Raw genomic sequence first — 25,377 nt, forward strand, 5'->3', positions numbered from 1 at the left:
CCCTGATAGTAGTAGTCGGGGTATTGGTGGCCATTGGCTGTTGTATCATACCCTGTATACAAGGGCTCACTCAAAGACTGACTGAGACAACCTTAATGAAACAGATGTCCCGAAAAGGGAATCAGGCAGAGGAACTTTATTGACTAAATAATGAGGGGATGAGTGAGACCAAGATGGATGAAATCTCTGGAATGATGCTTGCGAATTTTGGGAGCGATGCTTAAAAGAAAAATGCAGAAGGTAACAAATGGTAATTAAAGAAAAAGGGGAAATTGTGGGATATAGGTAGTGTTACTTCTGCAATTATAATTACTTATGCAAGGTAAATGAACTCACACCAGTGTGTAATTGTTTCAACTAAGAGCTGAGTCAACTAGAATGCAAACTATGTGGAGGAAATACATAATTGTTTTTGTATTAGCTAAAATTGTATGCAAGAATGAAACGTGACTGCAAAACAATGGTAGATGTAACAGACAAATAGATAAGGTGCTGTGAGAATGTAGGTTAAGCCAGATATGCTTGTACAAGCAGTAGTCATAAGCATCTGTTTCCCACTTTTACAGAAACACAGGAACAAACCCCAATTAGAAGGTCATAAGGATCAGTCTGGTTGGGGAAAGCACAGATGGAGGGAGTAGATAATACTTAACAATGGGCCACAGCAGGATGTCGTCAAACAGCCTTGTGAGGCCAGAAATATGCATTTTGTCACAGACAAGGCAAGAGATAAACAGGAGTATGGGTGCCGGTCCTTGAGAAGTGGAAGATGTAAATGGGGAGGAGCAATAGGATAAAGAAAAGGAACCAAATTACATAAATATCATGTGTTCGTTGAATTCAGGGTGTGTGTGTCCCTGCCTTGTAGACAGTGGACATCGCACCCTCTTGCAAGGGTAAAATAAATGACACTACTGATTCAGGTCTTGTCTCGGACTGAAATTATTGAAGTGAGTGAGCTTTGTTTCTCACAGACTCAATGTTCTTAAATGGCTTGACTATGTTTTGTAATGCTGAGAATCACCTTGGAAGTTTCATAATGTTAAGGATATACGCTAATTCTCCACCAGTGCTGACAGACTTGCTGAATATTTCTACCAATGTTTTGCTTATATCAGATTTCCAGCTTTTTCGCTGGGTCAAGGTTGATGATCTTGACAGATGACAATTAATACGGACGTGAATATATTCTAGCTTGCAAACCCGTCGAGATATTTTTATTCAGTCTGTTCAGAGATGTTATTATACATCTTTGGAGGAGATGGAACTTAAACCCGGGTCTCCTGGCTCAGAGTTAGGGACATTACCACCTCGCTTCATTTCTCCCTACAAATGCAGACACCCATGTGGTCACTGCCCCTTTAAGAGTTACGAAACGAAGTGGACGGCGCAGAGTTTTGAGCGTCATTCGGAGGATTTCTTTTATTGACACTCGCCGGCCGCCTTATTTACCGAGAGTGCTATTTTCGTCCTACGGATTGTCTGCTTTCGCCCCGGAGCCGGTTTTATTGCGTCGGCCATAACGAGTCTCTCTCGGGTCGGTCTATTCCCTGTGAAGATGGCGGCGATGTGCCTGAGGCGGAGCGGGGCCTGGGCTCAGTGGCGGGCTCTCCGTCTCCAGGTGAGGAAGGAGGGTGGCGGCGCGAGCGGTGTCCGTTGAGGGAGTGACATTTGACCTTGGTGTCGGGCCCTCGCGCCGTCCGCCCTGGGCCGGGGAGTGGACGGTGCAGCCGCTGTGTTAAGGTCATCGGCGCTGGCCAGCATCGATATCAGGGCAGTCCTGTCAAAGTTAGGGCAGCCGTGGCTGCATCAGTCGTCCCTGAGCCACTAACTCTTGGGTTCAGGTCCCATTCCATGGTCTAAGTACTTGAAACCCAAGGCTGACTCTCCAGTGCCATTTTTTTTGATGATAAGATCCTAGCTTCCTGTTCAAGGAGTCGTGAAAGGTTCCATGGCACTACTCCATGGGTCCAGTCAATCTCTGTTTCTCAATTTTCCTCACAATAATCAAAATATAACCTAGTTATGGGAGATGGAGGAGTAGAATGAGGCCATTCCGCATATCGATTCTGCTCTGCCATTCGATCAGGGCTGGTATGTTTCACAACCTGCCTTCTGCCCTTAACCCTTGATCACCTTATCAATCAAGAACCTATCTACCTATATCTTGAATATCCTCAATGACTTGCCCTCCATTACTCAGTGACCATGACTTTCATAAATTAATCACCCTCTGGTTGAACAAATTCCTCCTCATCTCAGTTCCACCCTTGGGTCGTACTCTCTCTGATTAATAGAAACATTTTCTCCATAACCACTTTATCCAAATCACTCAGTTTTCTGTAAGTTTCAATCAGATCACCCTGCCTCATCCTGCTAAACTTCGAGTACAGGCCCAGCGCCTCGTATGACAAGCCCTTCATCACTGGATCATTCTTGTAAATCTGATTGGACTCCATCTAATGCTTACACAGCCTTCCTTAGAAATATAGGCCCAAAGCTGATCAGAATAGTCGCTGAAAATGTGTTGCTGGTTAAAGCACAGCAGGTTAGGCAGTATCCAAGGAACTTTTTTTTATTTCAAAAATATACTTTATTCATAAAATATTCATAAAATAATTTGATACACTGTACATTTGGTAATGCCATACGTATGTCCACATTAACATACACAGTTTAGAATTTTCCTTTTTACATATAGGTCTGTGCATTTCTCGCTCCTACGCCCATGTATTGAGCTGGGGCATCAGCAGAGCCCAAATGACTGCATGGGCCCCCTGATCTACTTTAGACAGGCAGATGTTACACGGTGGTCTTTCCCCACTGCACCTTGGCGGCAGCTGCCCCAAGCTTCAGCGCGTCCCTCAACACGTAGTCCTAGACCTTGGAATGTGCCAGTCTGCAACACTCAGTCGGGGTCAACTCCTTCAGCTGGAAGATCAACAGGTTTCGGACCACCCAGAGAGCGTCCTTCACCGAGTTGATGATCCTCCAGGCGCAGTTGATATTCGTCTCGGTGTGCGTCCCGGGGAACAGGCCGTAGAGCACGGAGTCCCGCGTCACGGTGCTGCTCGGGACGAACCTCGACAAATACCACTGCATTCCTCTCCAGACTTCCTCTGCATAGGCACATTCCAGAAGGAGGTGTGTGACAGTCTCGTTCCCCCTGCAGCCGCTTCGAGGGCAGCGTGCGGTGCGGCAGAGAGTCCGGGCGTGCATAAATGATCTCACAGGTAGAGCCCTTCTCACCACCAGCCAAGCCATGTCTTGGTGCTTGTTGGAAAGTTCTGGCAATGAGGCATTCTGCCAAATTGCTTTGACAGTCTGCTCAGGGAACCACTCAACAGGATCCGCCCTCTCCTTCTCCCGAAGGGTCTCAAGGATGCTACGTGCTGACCACTTCCTGATGGACTTGTGGTCAAAGGTGTTTTTCTTCACGAAGGACAGGTGGTACAGAACGGTCCAATTACTTGGAGCGTTCCGTGGCAGCGAGGCCAGGCCCATCCTTCGCAACACCGGGGACAGGTAGAACCTCAGTACGTAGTGACACTTGGTGTTTGCTTACCAGGGATCCACGCACAGCTTGATGCAGCCACACACAAAGGTGGCCATCAGGGCGAGGGTGGCATTGGGAGTGTTTTTTCCCCCATTGCACCGGTCTTTGTACATGGTGTCTCTTCGGACCCGGTCCATCTTTGATCTCCACATGAAGTGGAAGATGGCCCAGGTGACTGCGGCAGCACAGGTTCTGGGGATAGGCCAGGCCTGTGCCACATACAACAATACTGAGAGTACCTCGGACCTGATGACCAGGTTTTTTCCAGCGATGGAGAGCAACCATTGCTCCCATCTGCCTAGTTTCTGTCTCATCTTCCTGATCCGCTCCTCCCAGGTCTTGGCGCACGCCCCAGCACCCCCGAACCAAATACCCAGCACCTTCAGGTGGTCAGTCCTGACAGTGAAGGGGATATATGATTGGTCGGCCCAGTTCCCGAAGAGCATGACCTCGCTCTTGCCTCGGTTTACCTTGGCCCCCAAGGCCCGTTCGAACTGGTCGCAGATGCACAGGAGTCTGTGCACGGACAGCGGATCAGATAAGAAAACGGCGACGTCATCCATGTACAGGGAGGCCTTAACCTGTAGGCCCCTGCTGCCAGGAATAGTCACCCCTCTCAGGCTCGCATCCTTCCTGATGGATTTGGCAAATGGCTCTATGCAACACACAAACAAGGCAGGAGAGAGTGGGCAGCCCTGCCTGACTCCAGATCTTACAGGGAAGCTATCTGATTCCCACCCATTGATTGAGACTGCACTGACAATGTTGGTGTAGAGCAGTCTGATCCAATTGCAGATTCCCTCCCCAAAGCCCATTTTGGAGAGGACATCCCTCATATATGTATGCGATATCCTGTCAAAGGCTTTCTCCTGGTCCAGGCTGATGAGGCAGGTGTCCACCCCCCTGTCCTGCACGTAGGCGATCGAACAGGAAATTCGACATTTCGGGCCAGAGCCCTTCATCAGGAATGAGGAGAGTGTGCCAGGCAGGCTAAGATAAAAGGTAGGGAGGAGGGACTTGGGGGAGGGGCGATGGAGATGTGATAGGTGGAAGGAGGTCAAGGTGAGGGTGATAGGCCGGAGTGGGGTGGGGGCGGAGAGGTCAGGAAGAAGATTGCAGGTTAGGAGGGCGGTGCTGAATTCAAGGGAATCGACTGAGACAAGGTGGGGGGAGGGGAAATGAGGAAACTGGAGAAATCTGAGTTCATCCCTTGTGGTTGGAGGGTTCCCAGGCGGAAGATGAGGCGCTGTTCCTCCAAACGTCGTGTTGTTACAGATTTCTGCAGTTTCCTCATTTCCCCTCCCCCCACCTTGTCTCAGTCGATTCCCTCGAACTCAGCACCGCCCTCCTAACCTGCAATCTTCTTCCTGACCTCTCCGCCCCCACCCCACTCCGGCCTATCACCCTCACCTTGACCTCCTTCCACCTATCACATCTCCATCGCCCCTCCCCCAAGTCCCTCCTCCCTACCTTTTATCTTAGCCTGCCTGGCACACTCTCCTCATTCCTGATGAAGGGCTCTGGCCCGAAACGTCACATTTCCTGTTCCTTGGATGTTGCCTAACCTGCTGTGCCTAACCAGCAACACATTTTCAGCTCTGATCTCCAGCATCTGCAGACCTCACTTTTTACTGATCAGAATAGTCCAAATGCTGCATGACCAGAGTCTTCTACAGGCTCAGCAGTATATATTTTTTTGTATTCTGTCTCTCGTGAAATGAATACTACTATTGCATTTGCCTTTCTAACTGCTTGGTGAATCTGCATGTTAATGTTAAGAGACTCCTGAACTAGGACTTTTAAGTTCCTTTGTGTCTCTGATTTTGGAAGCCTTTCCCCATTTTGAAAATAATCTGTGCCTTTATTCTTCCTGTCAAAGTCCATAACCTCACACTTTTGCACATTTGTATTTCATCTGCCACTTTTCTGACCACTTCCTAGTCTGTCCAAGACCTGCAGTCAAAGTGTGGCGCTGGAAAAGCACAGCAGTTCAGGCAGCATCCGAGGAGCAGGAGAATCGACTTTTCAGGCATAAGACCTTCATCAGAAATGTGTTGAGTCCTTCTGCAGCCACCCCATTTCCTTAACATTGCTTGTCTTTCCACTGGCACTGGATGGGGTACAGAGGATGTTCACTAATTGATTCTGGAATTGAGGGGGTTGGCTTAGGAGGAGACAATGAGTAAATTAGGATTATGTTCTTTGGAATTTAGAAGAATGAGGGGGAATCTTTATAGAAAGATATACAATTATGAAGGGAATAGATTAGTTAGAAGTAGTGAGGATGCTTCCACTGGTGGGTGAAACTCGGACAAGAGGGCACAGCCTGAAAATTTGGGGGAGCAGAATTAGGACCGAATTGAGAAGGAACTGCTTCACCCAGAGGGTCGTGAATCTGTGGAATTGCATGCCCAGTGAAATCGTTGAGGCTTCGTCGTTGAATGTTTTTAAAGTTAAAATAGATACTTTTCTGAACAGTAAAGGAATTAAGGGTTATGGTGAGAGGGCAGCTAAGTGGAGGTCAGGCCACAAAAAGATCAGCCATGATCATATTGAATGGTGGAACAGGCTCGAAGGGCCAAATGGCCTAATCCTGCTCCTAGTTCTTTTGTTCTTATCGTTGTGTCATCTGTAAATGTAACAACAATGTCTTCCTTTCCCTCATTCAGACTGTTAATGTATAGCATACTTTGTTTTAACTGGAATCTTATGGACAGACACACTCAATAAAACAGCAAAAATGATCAACTTGAAATATGGGGAGGTTTATTGAATTATGCCTGAATAGTCAGTTGAGGATGTGAGTGATAAAGCTGTCTGCTATTAAGTTTTATTTAAGGCAAAGTTACATTATTATTTAAGTGCTTTATGTTGTGAATAAAGAATAACAGTGGCGTGTATACCCCTTGCATGCAATTCTCTTACTTAGTGTGTGTTTTTATATAGATTTAGAAGAATGAGGGTGGATCTAGGGAATAGATAAGATAAACGTAGAGAGGATGTTTTCACTGGCAGGTGGAGGGAGCGGGTTTCGGACTGAATTGAGAAGGAACTTATATATCCAGAGGATTGTAAATCTAAGGAATTATTTGCCCAGTGAAGAAGCTGGCATTACTTCAGTAAACGCATTTAAAGCTAAGATTTTTGTTTTGAACAATGAAGGAATTAAGGGTTGTAGTGAGAGGGCAGGTGAGTGGAGCTGAGTCTATGGAAAGATCAACCATGATCTTATTGAATGGTGGAGCAGGCTTGAACGGCCAGATGGCCAACTCCTGCTCCTGGTTCTTATGGTCTTATCTCTTGATCAACTAGAATATTTGATCAACTGATGCCGGTTAATAAAAAGCTTGCTGAATAGCGTTGTGGTCCCAACAAGCTCCCTGTAGAACTCTGTTAGTCACCAGTTGACATTCTGAAAAAGACCACTTTATCTGAACTGTCTGCCTTCTGCCAGTCAGCCGGCACTCTGTTTATGTTAGCACCTTACCCCTAACACATGGACTCTTATCGTATTTAGCAGCCTTCTGTAGGGCACCTTATCAAAGGCTTCTGGAAATCCAAATAGATCCAATGGCTCTCTTGTCTAACTTGCTCATTACCACCTCAAAGAATTCTAACAGATTTGTCGGGCATGACCTCCCCTTGACAATGCTATGCTGACTCAACCCTATTTTCCCATGCACTTCCAAGTACTCTGCAATGTCTCCTTTAAAATGGACTCTCAAATCTTCCCAATGGCTGAGATCAGGCTAACCGCCTGTGGTTTCCTGTTGTTTGCCTCTCTTCTTAGAGGGGTAATACATTAGCCATTTTCCAGTCCTTTGGGACTCTCTCTAACTGCAGTGATACCTGAAAGATCTCCACGATCCACTCCACTATCTCCTTCAGAACTCTGGGCTGTAGTCCATCTGTTCAGGGTGATTTATCTACTTCAGACATTGCAGCTTCCCCAGCATTTTCTCCTTGGTGATGGCTACTACACTTACATCTCCCCTGACTCTTGAAGTTTTGGTATGCCACTGGTTTCTTCCCTGGTCAAAACTAATGCAAGGTATTTATTAATTTTCTCCGCCATTTCTTTGTTCCCCATTACTACTGCAGCCTTGTTTTCCAGCTCTCCAGTTTCCACTCTCGCCTCTCTTACTACTTATGTGTTTTAAAAAAAAACACTAACACAAAAGGGAATTGATGGTGTATATGTTGGGAGGATATTTCCCCTCGTGAGCTGGCTAGAACTGAGATTGACAGCCTCAGAGTAAGAAATTGGCTGTTTAGGACTGAGATTATAGAATAAATTATTCACTCCTGGAATGATTATTTTTAACTCTATACTGCAAAGACCTGTGGGTGGTCAGTCACTCTGTATTCAAGACAGACTGATTTATTTTTGGGTATTCTGGGACATGGATGGATAATGCTGGAGAGTAGAGCAAATGATCTTACTGAAGGTAGCACAGACCCCAGTGGCCTCTTGTAACTTACACTTATGTTCTTCAACCAAAAACAATACTTGTGCATCTCCGACCTTGTCTGGCTCCTTGGGCTGAATAGAAAGTGTAACAGACTTTCAGATTACTTTACTTTTGTAGTCTTGGGGTCACTATAGTTACTCTAAGCTATTGGATATACTATGTAATCAAAGTACATGCTACCCATAATAATGGGGTTTAAAAAGCAGCATCAATAAAATTCATTACTCTTACATAAACACGTAGTAGTCTGATACACAAACCACCAGAGATGGGGAGGATTTAATCAACTAGAATAATTTTTGTAGTCCTTGTTCCTGAGATACTAGCCATTGTCATATATGGATTACCCATCTAGAAACATCCTTTTGGATGCTTTTTTTTTGTGAACTTTGACTTGGTGTACACGATGAATTTAGCTGGTTGCGTATTGTTTGAAATCTGATTCATGGATTGATCATTGGCTTTATGTTCCCTTGCAGTGCTCTCGCAGTTCACAGACAGCGGCAGCTACTGCACCTGCAGCACAAGTAGCATCTCGAATTAAAAAGTTTGCAATTTATAGATGGAATCCAGATAAGCCTGGTGACAAGCCTCGGATGCAAACCTATGAAATTGATCTAAATGCGTAAGTGCTTTAGGGGGAAATTCATTTGATTGCACTGGACAGACTTTTACTGATTTATGTTTTATAACACTGTGTGCCCTTTTTATTATCGTATTACTTTCAATAGAGGGATTTTGATTGTCTTCTAGCAAGGTTTAAAATGGTGAAATGCAGTGATGAAATTGGAAAAGGCTTGCGGTCTTTGCCAGGCTGATGCCTCAGTAGTCCATATGCAAACTTTCCCAAGTGCATTTAATCTTGGGAGTAAGATGAATGACCAGAGCGAAAACTATTGAGAAATCTCCAAACTGTCTGGATCACCTGTGCCATTGAGAACATTGAGAAATGGGTCTAACATTGCAGTCTGTGTTCATTTCCTGATTACTTGTATTCTGTAATCTTGATCCTGTTCCAGTAACAAAGGAGTCGCTGTCTTCCTTGTAGTCATTATCTTTCACTTCTGTTTACCTAAGATGGAACAGGCATTTTCTGGAAATGTTTCCAATGTTTGAAACTTTCTCCAGTTCTTCAGCCCTCCACCTCTGGCTTTGTCACCTTCTACTTCCTTCACCAAACAACTGTTGAACATGTTTCTGGCCTTTTGGGATGTAAGTTTTCAAATTCCCCTCCTACAACGTTGTTGATTATGCACCTCTTGCTCCTTTATTTAAGTTGGACTTATCAATGCTTCAAAGAACCAAATTATGTTTTCCTAATGTTTTCTTTGACTCAGGTTTTGCTTTGGTCTATTTAAGCTCCTGTAAAATGGCTTGGGACTTTTTAACTACACGAAAGATCACTTACAAAAGCAAATTGTTTGAGAGAATTGAAACTGATATTTCAACCTGTTGTGACACTACATATGTAGATGTGGTCCGATGGTACTAGATGCTCTTATCAAGATCAAGAATGAAGTGGACTCCACACTGACCTTCCGAAGATCTTGCAGAGAAGGTGAGTGTGTATTGCATATCGGTGATGTGGTGACAGTGACAGATCAATATCTGCATTTCAGATGGAATCACTGTGGTTTTACATATGTGGATAGAAATCAGGCCTTAGGTAAGGTAAGAGTGTATACATCTAGATGTTTGTTAATGCCATTCTTAAAATAGCCGTCATTATAATTAAGTGTGGATAGGTGTGGAGAGTGACAAAACGTTTTCCATTACCTACTTGTAAATCTCAAGACATTTGCAATGCCACTCTAGTGTCATCAGCTGTTTCAGTGTTCCTTTTGAAGGTTGTGGTTTCTTCTTGAAAGTATCCAAGCATGATTTGGTATTTATGACTAGTTTTACTATCACTGCCTATTGTCTCAGGACATGGCTGCATCTGCAAGGCCTGCATGTCCAATGAGTCTTCAACCAAGAACTTATTTTGTAGATTCTTCACTATTAGCCTCTGCTTGGGATCATAATCACTGATTGTGCAACAGAGGGATCTGACCACTTGTAGAATTTGTAAGTAGTTGAGAATTTACAGCAAATATTTATTATAAGCAGAATTTCTGAAAAATTGTAATCTATCATCCAAAAAGATTGACAGTTAAAATCAGATCCAGGCAGCATCTGAGGAGCAGGAAAATGGATGTTTCAGGCCACAGCCCTTTATCAGGATTCCTGATGAAGGGCTTTAGCCCAAAACGTCTACTTTCCTGCTGCTAAAATTTGCTTTCCCAAAAATGCAGCACCTCACATTTATCGGAATTAAACTCCATCTGTCACTTCTCAGCATTATTATAATCTATTTTTCCATTTTCAGTTTCATAGTTTGATTTTCCTTAATGCAAATGCTGATAAACTTTTCTTTTTTTTTGGAGTAAATAGATTGACTGCCTTGTACGTTTATTTATTTTAAACTAAATACTGTGCAGATTAGGAGCTTTGGTGAAAATAATCAAAAAATATGATCAACTGTACATAGATTTCTGTTCTCAGGAATATGTGGTTCCTGTGCCATGAACATCAATGGCAGCAATACGTTGGCCTGCACCTGCAAAATCGATAGCAATCTTGGCAAAGTAACAAAGATCTACCCGCTACCTCACATGTACGTGGTGAAGGATCTTGTTCCAGTGAGTTCCCTCTTCCCCTTTTTTGTTTATTGTCTGTTTCTATGCAGGCTGCATTTGTTTTTTAGTAACAATGCAGGTTACAATTAGGAGCCCACTTTTTAAAAAAAAAGGCTTAAAACATACTGTTTGCCTTTCACAGCATCTGCAGCGTGCATTCAGTAACGTGTACAAGGACACGCAATATCATTATACTACCCCCTTTCCCAATCTGACTGCTGGCTTTTGCTACCAAAGTGGATCGCCTCTCGTTATCCACACTGCATCTGCTGTGTATTTACCCACTTATCAAATCACACCAAAGTTTCTCTGCATCCTCCTGACTGCATACCCACCCACCCAAATTTGTGTCAGCTGCAGATTGAGATATGTTTCCTCATCTAAATTATTAAAATATATTGTGGTTACCTGGGATCCTAGCACTGCTCACTTGAAAAAGTACCTTTTTATTCCTACTGTTTCCTGTCAGCCAACCAGTTTTCAATCCATTTCAGTACGTGATCGCCAATCCTGTCTGCTTTAATTAGGCAGGCTAATCTCTTATGTGGGACCTTTTATCAAATACCTTCTGTAAGCCTAGGTATACCACATCTACAATATCCCCCTTATCAACTCAATTAGTTACATTCTCACATTCCAGCAGCTGTATAAAGCCCGATTTCCCCTTTGTAAAAATCATGCTGTCTTATATTGTCACTATCTTCCAAGTATTTTGCTTTGCATTTCTTATAATAGACTCTAACATTTTTCCCTTACCAATGTCAAGTTAACTGGTCTATAATTCTTGTTCTCTTTGACTTCCTTCTTAAATAGTGTGGTTATATTAATTATCTTCCAATCCATAGGAACTGTTCCAGAGTCTATAGAAGTTTGGAAGAAAACAACCTCCTGCGTACTCTGCCTTTTAGTCCTGGTAGTTTCCTCAATGCCATTTCCCTAGTAACTTTTTTTCAATTTCTCCTTCCTATTTGCATCCTTCCATATTCTTGATGCTATTTTTGTCCTCCTTTGTGAAGACAGCACTGACACATGCCACCTCTTTGTTCCCCAATATACAGGCCTCAATTTAGTTCTGACATTCAGTAAGATCATGGTTGATCTGTAGCCTAACTCCATCTGTCTTTGGCCTATATCCCTGAATACCTTTGCAAACATTAAAAAAACTTAGAACCAGGGGAATTTATAATTTTAAATCTGACAGTTGAGACTGATTTGTCTTTTACTAATTTTTTTGCTTCACATACCAGTACTACTGCAAGCTGACTCTCTACTCTATTTTCCCCTCTTAGCCAATCTGTTTGTCTTCTTTGCTGGAATCTAAACTCTTTCCAATTTTCAGGTCTGCGGCTTTTTGTTTTTTTAACCAATTTGTATGCCTCTTCCTTGGATTTCATACTACGCCTGACTTCCCTTGATAGCCATAGTTTGACCACATTTCCTGCTTGTTTTTATGCAGACAGGGATGAATAACTAATCATAATTTGTCTGTAGTCTTTAAATGTTTGATTGGCTTTGACTATCTTACTTTTTACTGCAGGACCTGAGTAACTTCTACGCTCAGTATAAGTCAATTGAACCATACCTGAAGAGAAAGGATGAATCTCAAGGAGGCAAGGAGCAGTACCTGCAATCAATTGAGGACAGACAGAAACTGGTGAGGCTTGGGATGATTTTACATAAAGCAGTCTGTACAGCACTCTTCCAGAAAGTCGTAAGCTTAAACTGAGAACAGGGAATTTACCCTTCCTGATGGCCAATAAAATTGGCATTAATAGCAATATAGACTGTGAAAGGTTTTACTCTATATTTGGTATTTTTTAAGCATGTGTATGAACACTAATTATAACCTTCAAAGAACATGTTAGTAAAACACTCCATATTAATCTAACAGCATTAAGTTAATTAAATGGTCTTCAGTTTAACTGAGCTTAGTTTTTGACCTGTAATTTAGGAACATGTTTGTATGTTGCAGGTATTTTATGAATTTGCCCATGCTCCAAAAAAGGCTGCATTGCATTAAATGAGCTGCACTAAAATCCATGTTTCTGACTGTTGCATCTTTACTTATTTTTGCATTTTGATACACAAGAGAAAGATATGCAGGAGAATTTTGTTTGCTGGCATTGAATGAAATCTGCTTGATTTTTGTTTTGTCAGGATGGTCTCTATGAGTGCATCCTCTGTGCCTGTTGCAGTACCAGCTGTCCTAGTTACTGGTGGAATGGAGATAAATACTTGGGACCTGCTGTCCTGATGCAGGTAAATGCATTTTCTCTTATTAGAATTTGTACAATGCACGGGGAGTTACAACTGCTGGAGATTGGATGTGTCTGAAATCTAATCCTGCTGCCTGCGTCTTAACTCCCAGCAAGTCCCATGCCAGCAGCAATCTTATTAACATTGACTGACTGGAAGCCAATGTCTCAATTTTAAAACACTCATTCCTGTGGCCTTGCTCTTCCCCATCTCAATCTTTGCTAGCCTCTCTTGGTTTTCTTCATATCTGTGCTTCTTAAATGTGCTGATAATAGGTCTTTAGCTGCCTGGCTCTAATATGCTTACTCCATACCTTTTTCCCTTGAAGACACATTAAAATCTTTCTTCAACCAAGTTTTTAGTAAGCTGATATTTCTGTATGTGGCTTAATGTCATTGTTTAGCACTGCTTTTATGAAGTGCCTTGCAACATTCTACTAATAGTCATTTCTGCTGCACAGACCTCAAGGGGAAATTTAATAAAACCCTTAAATTCATAGTAGAGGTACTATGAATTTAAGGGTTTTATTAAACTTCCCTTTTCTGATCATTCAGCCCCTTACGTCTGCTTGGTTAATCCCACTGGCTCAAAGCCCTGTTTCAAATGGTTTTCACGATCTGTTAAAGTGAAATGTCTGTTTCAAGCACGGTTAATCCTATCACCAGTACTTCAGGTGCAGGAGTGGAACTCTGCCACAAAATTCTCCAAAGGTTTTAAAATCCAGCATGTTAGAAGATACAGTCAACATAAAACTGGAGGATGGTGAAAGAGCGAGACATGCAGCTGCTTTTTGTTTTACAAGTTGGAGGTCTATGAATGGAGAGAGAACAGCTGAACATGAATGAATTCAGGGATGAACACTATTCTGGCAAAAGGGGTTTATTAAGCCAAGTTAGGAAAATAAATTTGTAATGTGCTGAAATAGTTTGGCAATTTAAGAAAATATTCAGTAATGTAAATATTTGAAAAGATGTAACAATAATTTGGTACTTAAAGTATTTAACATAGGACCAGCCAGTTCAAAGTTTGCAAGTGCTGTCTGAAAACATAAGCAGATCTGATTGGTGCAACTCACAAATACTTCAAGTTGTTGAAGGAAGAATATGCTTTTATATAATTGTCTATCCACCTAAAGAAATGAGAACAAGAAGATGAGGCTTCAATCACCAGATGATTCCTGTCAATCCAGCACAAATGATAAATAAACACCTGTGGTTTAATGGAGTAATTAAGTTCTGGAATGTCGTCTTTAACCCCTAAACTTCTGAACTGAATAATACTTTTTCAGTTGATTACTTTATTAAATTATGGGACTGGTGAACTTTGGATCTAATCAGCCCTCAAATATTAACTTTTAAATGAAGTAATGAGCACTGGACACTTGCCAAGCTTAGGCAGACTCCATCTTTGATATTTATGTTTTGAGATTGTTTTACTTCTAGTTTAAGGTACTTAATTCTGTAAATATTTGAATCAAATCTACATTCAATTAGGTTCATCATCTTCCTCAAATTTACAGGCATATCGTTGGATGATTGACTCCAGAGATGAGTTCACAGAAGAGCGGTTAGCTCAACTTCAAGATCCTTTCTCTCTCTATCGCTGCCATACCATTATGAACTGCACAAGGACCTGTCCAAAGGTAAGTGTTTTTACAGCTAGCAGAAGCCTGATACTTTGTAATGCCCAAATTTCATTGCAGGTGAGAGAACTTACAGGAACAATTATTCTTATTCATTTTTAGAATTAGCATCCTGGAAAATGTGCTGAATTGTAAAGTAACTATTTGTACTTACATTTCACAACGTTATCAAAATAAGTTGACACAAGTTTATGCAATAAATTAAATGTAAAAGTGTTTAGAACATGGACAGATGAAGGTGGGGCTGCCAGATGTAGAGATAAAATTAGGAAGAGGCTAGAATTGGAGTGGTTTCATCTTAAGGTCAGGGTTACTGGAATGACAGTGGTTCAAGGAGGAATTTGAAAAAGAGAGCATTCTTAGGAGAGGCAATTCTCTCGGCCTGGAATTCAGTGTAGGTCAGCGAGAATAAGTGATTACAGGGGACAGAAAAATTTTGGATAAGCCCAACATTAAGAGCATTGGGTTTTCCTGGAGATCACTGGTTACCTCTAAACACAACTCATTCAATGCATGGATGAACTTTTCACTCCTTTAGAGTCAGCAATCATTAACCAAGTCGTATGCTTTCTCTACCTAGGAAATTTCATGTCAACTGGTCATGGGTTTTGTGGGCCCTTGCAAGGCTGAGCCAGATTCTACAGCCACATTGCAACTGGAAGTCTGTCAGGCATTTCCAGGAGTGAAAGCAGTCCCTGACCTGAACTGTTGGCATTCCATTTCTCTGATCCCTTTTTTGTATTTCCTCTTATCAATAGGTGCTGTTAAATTGTTCCTCTTTAGAGGGGTTTCCTCCAAATCAGTTCCTTCCGAACAGGGATTTCCCATTGACATGTTGACTTTCTAGAGGGAACCCTTCAGGCTATCAGAGTCCAACCACTCCACACTCTCATTCCCAAGCCCAATTAGTCCCACCTGCTTGCTCCTGGCATATCTCTCAAACTTTCCTATTTACGAACTTATCAGTGTTGTAACTGTACCTGCATCCGCATCCAAATCAATGTACTCTTCTCGTTTGAATCACCCCTTAAGTTGGATGAAGAAGCAGCAGAGTTAGTTTAGGATGATCATGACCTCTATTGGAGATATTAGCTGCTTCAAGCAATTGATGGAAGTATGCCTGTCCTCCCAGCTGATGCAGAGAATACATCTTAAACAGCATTTATAGTATTATCAAGCTCTTAAAGGATGGACTAGAACTTGACCTGGAACTCTGATCTCCAACATCTGCAGTCCTCACTTTCTCCTACTTGATTTTAACCTTGACCTGGTCACCTTGAAGTTGAGGCTGAAGCTAATTCTTTAGTATGTTTCCACAAAGGCATCAAGTAAGGCTTGAAGACTTCAGAGAGCAGAGATGACACTGTCATCTGCATACCAAAGTTCCACAAGCAAGGTCTATGTAGTTTCCTGTCCATACTACTGGAAAGCTTGTTCTTGACAAGAAAAAAGAATGGTGGTGATTTAAGATGAAGACAAGTGCCAGTAAGAGAGGTATGGAGGTCGGCTTGGAGTTGGAGAAATTGAGTCAGAATACCTATCCAACCTTGACAATATTCAGAAATAGTGTTTGTGGTATCCTGAAGGAGAGAGCAAGCCTGCAGAGAAGAGTCTTTATTAGAAATTGATCTCTAATCTGAGATGGAAAAGACAAGATCTGAAAATAATGAATACTAATTTTAAGGAAAGGTTATCTCTTTATTGTGTTTCTGTTCAATTTTGAGGTCTCCAATTTGTGCAAAGCTTTAATTCCAATTTAATCTGTTGTTGCCAATGCAGAACTACCTGTGAAACAACTTTTGTTAGATATGCAGTGTTTACTTGAGTCAAGTGACTGGTTCTCTTGCCTTACAGGGTCTAAATCCAGGTCTAGCAATTGCTGAGATTAAGAAGATGATGGCAACATATAAAGCCAAGGCTGCAACTGCATAGTCAAACATATCTGAATTTATCTATTGTAAAAGTATTGTAAAACCTTGCAGTTTGTTCCAGGTATGGAATACAATAAATCATTTTTTTGCTGTGTAATTCAGACTTATTAAAAAATATGAATAACTCTTCATTGAATGCTATTTCAATCAAGGAAAATATCCTACACTACATGTTGCACATCTATTTTTCTCTTTACACTAAGTGTTACATTAGGGTGAGTGATCAAAAGCTTGATCAAAGATTTATTATGTGAAGGAGGGAAGAATGAAGGCTAGATTGCTAGTTGAAATTTAGTTGAGGTAAGGCTAAAACCACAAATTTGCAGGGCGGCTCAGTGGTTAGCACTGCTGCCTCACAGCACCAAAGGTCCTAGGTTCGATTGCCTTGAGTGAGCGTCTGCGTGGGTTTCCTCCAGGTGCTCCAGTTTCCTCTCTCAGTCCAAAGATGTGCAAGTCAAGTGGATTGGCCATGCTAAATTGCCCATAGTGTTAGGTGCATTAGTCAGTCAGTCAGAGGGAAAATGGGTCTTTCTGGGTGGGTTACTCTTCGGAGGGTTGGTGTGGACTAGTTGAGCTGAAGAGCCTGTTTCCACATTGTAGGGAATCTAACCTAGGTCATGTTAACAAAGATGTGATTTATAACAAGTATAAGAAACATAATGGAAGTGGCCAGATACTATATACCAGCAAGAGGATTTTCAATGACATAGGTGAGGCACAGAAATAAAATCTTTATGTATAATCATGTACAGTTTGACAAAGCATTTACATGGCAAGCATGCTCTTTGTAAAATGTAAGAGCACTTATAAAAATCCTGTAAACTGTACATAATCTCCACCTTGTTTTAAAAAACTAATACAAAATAGTTTTTTGTACAAGTCAAAAAATATTCTACATGTATACACTGGTCAGATGCAGCAGAGTGTGGATCAGGATCATTCCCAAAGTGAAGTACAAAACCTGAAAGAGGAATACCATTTACACACAAGCAGCCAAAGAAGATTAGGCCTTACCTGTTGCAAAACCAGCCCCCAAGTAACAACTACATTGCATATATAGCTAGTGTCAATAATAGCTCTTTGACAGGTAAAATATTCCAGCAGAAAGCCACATTCAATATCTGTGGAGTATGGTTCGCTTTTAAAGTGAAACATTGTTTTTGGAAATCATTAGTTTTCAGGTTTTCTCTTGTGCGCCAGTTAGTGCTGCCAATGGTGATGATCACTTTCCCATTGTGAATGTAACAGACTACAGTGAAAAATGAAGCCTGTGATGCTGCTCACTGCCAAATGAGCCTCATCTAATCAATGTGCTTGAACGTATTCCAGTCCATAACACTATGAATAAAGTTAAATGAATTACAACTTGTTTTCTAGAGCAATGATTACATTTTTGTTGATCATCTTTGCTATGGTGTTTTGCAAAAAGCAGCATTTTAAATCCAGAATTAGAGATCCATTTTTTAAAAATTGGGTATTTCTGTTCAAACCTAATTAAACTACTATGCTATAAATGGGAGCACTTAATTTACATCATAATGCAGTAATCAATGGTTTTAAAAACATAATTTGAGTTGGTATTTATCATCTATTTTACAGTTGAATTCATTCAGCAAGAACCTAGGTGTCTCTACAGTCAGCATACATTATTCACCTAAAAGCTCAAAAAATAAATAATTACTTGGCCCAGGTTTAATCTTTGGTCTGATGTTAGGAAACTAATCAGCCTTAACATCCTGGGCTACAGGAAGTGGGTAAAATCAAGCATTCCAACTGCTTTAAGAATTCTTGGGTAATGGTAGGATCAAGAGAAGAAACATATCCAACCCCCCCCCCCCCCTCTCAGGATACCAAAAAGAAAAAATGTGAAATAGTTACTAATTAAGTGCGAGAAGGCTACAAGCACCTATGGAACAATACTTTTGATGAGACTTCATTTGCAAGATGAAAGGAGAGGAAATATAGATTGGAGATTTTTTTTAAAAGCTTGGAAAACACTCCAAGATTAGCTTCAATCATTCATCCACAAGTTTATGAAGTAATACCCAGATGGATGAGGTTAACCCATCTGGAATTACAATACAACTTTCCAACCAGGCCTTCAGACATTTACCTACCCACCCATACACTACATGTTGGATCCCAAGCTTTATTTTCCCCACCACTTTTTTGGTTAAAAATACTTTTAAAGCATAATATAAATAAATAATGCAATAATTTACTAGAGGCAATTTGAAGAACTGTTTCCCACAATCTGAGGAAACTAGATGCTTTTAAAAAAAAGTCTTTGGGTGTCAAGAAACAGCTGATTTTTCCTGGAGTTGGTACAGTTCCCTATGTCATATAGGGGTATGGTATTCAAAAGGGGAAATTCTGGCTTGGTCCATTCAAAATCTACCATACATTTTTCCTCCCAAGGAATATGGAAAAGGCTATAAAATTTCAGACTTGTTTCCAGATGCATAAATTCATAGCTTTAGTGACTTCTTTTTCTGTTAGAAACTGGCCTTTTTCCCTTTGTCTACGTCTGTAGAATGTGTTATTTAATGTATTCGACTCTTCCTGATTCAGCATATATAACTTCATTGAGAGGAGGCCATGCAGAATTTTGGCAAAGTTCTTTCTCGAGTCTCTTGTATAGTTTTCTGGAGGATTTTTTCTTGCACAACGGCCGTAAGCACTGGTTTAGTAAACCGCTGTCTATAACTCTCTGAAATAAGAAGAAAATTGTTAAATGCTGTTAATCGTTGATTAAATTCACAAACTGATCCATAGTCAAGATTGTGATTTAGCTTTGGTTTCTGATCTGCATCAGTCCAGTAAATAAATCCGAAGGGCATCCTGTGGAACGTGTGGTGGCCAAACTCATAGATGCTGTGCCATAATACCAAAAGAATTAGTTAATTTCATCCCCGATTCTTTTCATTATTGCCTACCCCGAAGCACCCTGGAGGAAGTGATGGTAGACTGCCTTCCTGAACTACTGCAGTCATTGGAATGTAGGGACACTTATAATTTTTGGGAAGGGAGTTCTAGCATTTTGACACATTGACAATTAAGGAAAAACAATTTAGTTCAACATAAAGAATAATGACAGACTTCAAGGTAATTTGCAGGTGGTAATATTCTCATGCATCTGCAGCTTCTGTCCTTCTAGGTAGCACAGATCATAGGTATGGAATGTGCTATCCAAGGAGTCTTATATTGTAGTGCGTCTTGTACACACTGCTACCACTGCATTCACTGCATTGCAGTGAAGGGAATTAATGAAGGAAAAAAACTCGTGACTTTTTAAAACAAATATTCACAATTATTTACAAGTGGATTTCGCAGGACTGCAGAGCTTAGATCCAATCCATTGTTTGTGGGGTCACTTAGCTCTTTCACCTGTTGCTTTGGAGATGAGGATCACATATAGGGTGTCAAAGTTTGTGGAAGACACTAAGATGAGTGGTAGTGCAAAGTGTACAGAGGACTGTGAAACTTTGCAGAGGAACATAAATACTTTGAGTGGGCAAAGGTCTGGTAGATGGAATACAATATTAATAAATGTTAATTCATCCATTTTGGCAGGAATAACAGTGAAAAGGACCATCATTTAAATGGTAAAAAAATTGCAGCATGCTCTATACACAGGAACCTGGGTATACTTGAGCATGAATCACAAAAAGTTGGCCCGCAGGTGCAACAGGTAATTAAAACAGCAAGTGGAATTTTGTCCTTCATTGCTGAAGAGATTTAGTTTAAAAGCAGGGAGGTTATTTTGCAGCTGTACACGGTGCTGGTGAGGCCACACCTGGAGTATGTGTGCAATTTTGGTCTCCTTACTCGAGAAAGGTGTACTGGCACTGGAGGGGGTGTAGAGGATGTTCACTAGATTGATTCCAGAGTTGAGGGAGTTGGCGTAGGAGGAGACGCTGAGTAGACTGGGATTATATTCATTGGAATTTAGAAGAATGAGGGGTATCTTCTAGAAACAAAATTATGAAGGGAATAGTTAAGATGGAAGTAGTGAGGATGTTTCCACTGGCGGGTGAAACTAGGACAAGAGGGCATAGCCTGAAAATTGGAGAGAGCAGATTTAGGACTGATTTGAGAAGGAACTTCTTCACCTAGAGGGTTGTGAATCTGTGGAATTCCCTGCCCAGTGACGTTGTTGAGGCTTCATCATTGAATGGTTTTAAAGCTGTGATAGTTACTTTTTTGAACAGTAAAGGAATTAAGGGTTATGGTGATTGGGTGGGTAAGTGGACCTGAAACCACAAAAAGATCACCCATGATCATATTGAATGGTGGAGCAGGCTCGAAGGGCCAGATGGCTACTCCTGCTCCTAGTTCTTCTACCGTTTGTGTTAGTTGTCATGTGCTGTACCTTCATAGAGTTGACACTCATTTTTATGAATGCTTGTGGTGCCCCTTGCATGCCCTTCTGCACTCTTCATTGAGCCAGAGTTGATTTCCCAGCTTTACGTTAATGTTAGAATCAGGGATATGCTGGGTGATTAGGTGACAAATTGTCAAATATAATTCTATGTTTGGTCTACAGAGCTCGTGGATGCCCAGTTATGAATTGCTAGGTCTGCACCATTTAGCACGCTAACAGTCTCACACAACCAGATGATACTAAGGGACAATAGTGAATTGTGAGGATGACCCAAGTGAATTAGAGGGACATTGATAAGTTGGCCAAATGGGCAAACACCTGACAAATTAGTTTCAATGCAGAGAAAATGAGAGGTAATGTATTTTAGAAGAAGAAACATGGAGAAACAATACACACTCAATGGCATAACTTTGAGGAAAGTATAGGAGCAGACGGGTCTTGGGGTTCAAGTACGTAATTCTCTGAAGATGGTCAGGCAAGTTGAAACAGTTAAGGTGGCTTATAGAATCCTTGGGTTTATAAATAAAGGCATAGAATATATAAACAAGGAAGTATGCTACACTTCTACAAATCATTGGTCAGACCTCATTTGGAATCCTGTGTTCAATTTTGGGCATCTTATTTAAGAAAGAACCTTAAAAACCTCTGGAGAAGGTGCAAAGGAGTTTTATTGAATGATATCAGGAATGAGGAATTTTAGATACAGGCCATTTTGCTGTAATGTGACAATTGTATTCTTCTTTAATATTGTACTATAGAAGATCGTGCTATGGAAAACTCACTATACCCATTCAGCAGAAATTTCGCCTCATGCGAACAACATCCACAATTCAATTACGTTATAGTCAATTCATACTGATTAAGCACACGTTATAGAAGAACTACCTGTAGAATGAAAAGGCTTATTCTCCTTGGAGCATAGAAGATGAGAGGTGACCCTATACAGGTGATCAAAAATATGAATAATTTTGACAGGGTACATAAAGATATTCTATTTCCACTAGTTGGTATGTCAAGATTGTCAGCAATAGATCTGGGAGTGAGATGAGGACAAACTTCATTACTCAAGACCTGTTAAGATTTGGAATGTGCTGCTTAGGAGAGTGATGAAGGCAGATTCTATAGGAAAATTCAAAAGAGAGCCGGATGTACATTTAAAAGTGATTAATTTAGAGGGCTATGGAGATAGGACTAGAGAATGGGACAAATTGGATAACTTTTTTGGGAGCCAGTACTGACACTGGGCATAATGGCCTCCCAAGTACTGTAAAATTCAACATTTCTAATACGATGGAGGCATCTTCAGTGTGAAAACACGACTTTGTCTCCACCATGACTGAGCAGTGGTCACTTCTACAATGTCTTCGTGGAGAGAGGCGGTTAGTTGAGTAGCATAAGGTTTAAAATACTCTAGCTTTAGAGCCGTTTCTTACCTCAAATAGAAGAGAAGTGACAAAGTGTAATGCTGCAAATCCCAACAGCAAAAATTTAAATTTCACATCAGTGATAAGCATCAGCTGCAAAATCTGGCGGATGAATTGGAGTGGATAAAGTGTCAGAAACACCATCAGAGCATAGAGCAGAATCAAAGAAAGCAGGAACAACACTGAAAGAAAATTGCAGAGTGGTGTCAGGCATTTCAGTACAGCACACAATACAACTTGGATTTACACATTACAATAGTAAAACTTCTTAAAAATTACTTATACAACACATTAAAACAAAACTTTACATTTAGTGAATTGATCTACATGGATACAGTATCAGGGAATTAATTTATTCTGAGATGAGAGTGTGTTTTGATTATTCTTGAAACAATAGAAACTAGCCATCCTTTTGAACGTTTGGTAAATCCACATTGCTGTTCCGAAGGGAGTTCAATGATTTTGACTCAGCAACAGCACAGCAATTACTATGTGGTTTACATGACATGATACTCCCATTCATCTGCTGCCCTTGTTCCAGATAATATGGGTCTTGGGTTTGGGAGATTAAATTGAAGGAGACTTGACGAGTTGCTGCAGTGCATCTTGTATGTGGACCACATTGCAGCCACTGTGCATTGGTAGAGGGAATGAATCTTTACAGAGTTAGATATGGTGCTTCTCAGCAGGCTGCTTTGTGTTGAATAGTGCTGAGTGTTATTGGAGCTTCTTATCACACTCCTGACTTAGCCCTTGTAGATGGTAGACAGGCTTTGGGGATAAGGTAGTGAGCTACTGCAGAATTCTGAGACCATGACCTGCTCTTATAGCCAAAGTACGTGTGTGACTGGTCCAGATAAGAGAATACATCCATTGTAATGCAGCTGGTTTACGTAGAACACTTGGATTTAAATATCACATTGAGGCAGGCAATAAGAAAACACTAATGCCTGTAAAAATGGTACAGCAATTATCATAGGGGATTTTAATTTACATGGCAATTGGACAAACCAGGTTGGTCAGGGTAGCCTTGAAGAGGAGTTCATCGAATGTATCCACAATAGTTTTCTTGAACAGTATGTAATAGAACTGACAAGGGAGCAAGCTATCCTAGATCTGGCCTTGTGTAATAAGACAGAAATAATCAATGATCTCGTAGTTTGGGATCCTCTTGGAAGGAGTGATCACAGCATGGTCAAATTTAAAATAAAGATGGAAAGTGAGAGATAAAATCCAATACTAGGGTTCTATGCTTAAACAAAAGAGACTACAATAGGATGAGGGAGGACTTGGCCAAAGTAGACTGAAAGCAAAGGCTTTATGGTGGGACAGTTGACAAACACTTTCAAAGCAGATTTTCAAATGAAAAGCAAGGAATGTAGGAAAAGGGGCAATCTGCCGTGGATGTCTCAGGAAACAAAGGAAGCTATCAAACTGAAACAGAAGGCGTACAAAGTGGCCAAAATAAGCATGAAATTAGAAGATTGGAAAAACTTAAAGGTTAACAGAAAGCCACAAAAAAGCTATAAAGAAAAGAAAGATAGATTATGACAGTAAACCAGCTCAGAATATAAAGACAGACAGGAAAAGTTTGTATAAATATATAAAATGAAAAAACGAGTGGCTACAGTTAGCTTTGGTCATTTGCAGGATAAGAAGGGGGATTCAGTAATGGGATATGAGGAAATGACCAAAGCATTGAACAGGTATTATGTGTCGGTCTTCACAGTGGAGGACACAAGTAAAATGCCAGTCATTGACAAGGAGATGAAGGTAGGTGAGGACGTGGTAACAATCATCATCATGAAACTTGGGCAAGCTCATGAAGCTAAAAGGTAGACAAATCTCCTAATGGAGTGGATCCCATGATATTAAAAGAGATAGTGGGAGAAATTGCAAATGCAATTTTCCAGAATTTGCTAGACTCTGGGGCAGTCCCAGCAGATTGGGAAACAGCAAAGACACCTCTGTTTAAAACAAGGAGATAGTTAAAAGATGAGGAATTATAGACCAGTTAGCTTAACTTCTGTAGTAGGGAAATGTTTGAAATCTAATATCAAGGAAGAAATAGCAAGACATCTAGATAGAAATTGTCTCATTGGGCAGATGCAGCAAAAAAGGCAAGTCATGCTTAACTAATCTACTGGAATTCTGTGAAGACGTTATAGCATGATGGACAATGGGGACCCAGTAGATGTGGTGTATCTAGATTTCCAAAAGGCATTCAACAAGGTGCCGCACAAAAGGTTGCTGCATAAGAAAAAGATGCATGCCAGTATAGGTAATGCATCAGCATGGATGGAAAATTGGTTAATTAACAGGAAGCAAAGAATGAGGGTAAACGAATGCTTTTCTGGTTGGTGATCAGTAACTAGTGATGTACCTCAAGGATCAATGTTCACAATGTACATAGATGATTTGGAGTTGGGGACCATGTGTGATGTGCCAAAGTTTGCGGATGAACTAAAATGAATAGCAAAATGTGCAGAGGACTGCGAAACTTTGCAGAGGGACATTGATACTTTAAGTGAGTGGGCAAAGGTCTGGCAGATGGAATACAATATTAATAAACATGAATTCATCATTTTGGTAGGAATTACAGTAAAAAGGACTATTATTTTAATGGTAAAAAATTGCAGCATGCTGCTAAGCAAAGGGAGCTGGGGTGTTCATGTGCATGAATCACAGGAGGTTGATCTGCAGGTGCAACAGATAATTAAGAAGGCAAATGGAATTTTGTCCTTCGTTGCTAAAGGGATTGAATTTAAAAGCAGGGAGGTTATACAGCAGCTGTATGGGGTGCTGGTGAGGCCACACCTGGAGTATGTGTGCAGTTTTGGTCTCCTTACTTGAGAAAGGGTGTACTGGCACTGGATGGGGTACAGAGGATGTTCACTAAGTTGATTCTGGAATTGAGGGGGTTGGCTTAGGAGGAGACAATGAGTAAATTGGGATTATATTCTTTGGAATTTAGAACAATGGGGGGGATCTTAGAGAAAGATATAAAATTATGAAGGGAATAGATTAGTTAGAA

The 25,377-nt window shown here is 41.0% G+C and overlaps 2 protein-coding genes across 6 annotated transcripts in view; one reads left to right on the top strand and one right to left on the bottom strand.

The window, feature by feature from the left end:
- The first annotated feature begins 1,338 nt into the window (after positions 1 to 1,338).
- sdhb (succinate dehydrogenase complex, subunit B, iron sulfur (Ip)) lies at positions 1,339 to 16,632 on the top strand. Its single transcript, XM_060852335.1, has 8 exons — positions 1,339 to 1,621; positions 8,508 to 8,653; positions 9,501 to 9,586; positions 10,573 to 10,709; positions 12,244 to 12,360; positions 12,864 to 12,965; positions 14,482 to 14,604; positions 16,459 to 16,632. The coding sequence occupies exons 1-8, from the start codon at positions 1,559 to 1,561 to the stop codon at positions 16,534 to 16,536; spliced, it is 852 nt and encodes a 283-aa protein (XP_060708318.1). The 5' UTR covers positions 1,339 to 1,558; the 3' UTR covers positions 16,537 to 16,632.
- Positions 16,633 to 17,236: 604 nt separating this feature from the next.
- Positions 17,237 to 25,377, bottom strand: part of atp13a2 (ATPase cation transporting 13A2) — a 100,997-nt gene continuing 92,856 nt past the window's right edge. For all 5 annotated transcript variants that reach the window (XM_060852331.1, XM_060852330.1, XM_060852332.1 and 2 more), the window contains exons 28-29: positions 22,353 to 22,525; positions 17,237 to 19,245 (exon numbers count right to left, since the gene is read on the bottom strand). In XM_060852331.1, coding sequence (XP_060708314.1) covers positions 19,075 to 19,245; positions 22,353 to 22,525 — 344 coding nt within the window. In that variant the 3' untranslated portion in view covers positions 17,237 to 19,074. The remainder of the gene's footprint in view (positions 19,246 to 22,352; positions 22,526 to 25,377) is intronic.

This window comes from Hemiscyllium ocellatum, chromosome 37 (assembly GCF_020745735.1).
Source record: "Hemiscyllium ocellatum isolate sHemOce1 chromosome 37, sHemOce1.pat.X.cur, whole genome shotgun sequence".
NCBI classification, from domain to species: Eukaryota; Metazoa; Chordata; class Chondrichthyes; order Orectolobiformes; family Hemiscylliidae; genus Hemiscyllium; species Hemiscyllium ocellatum.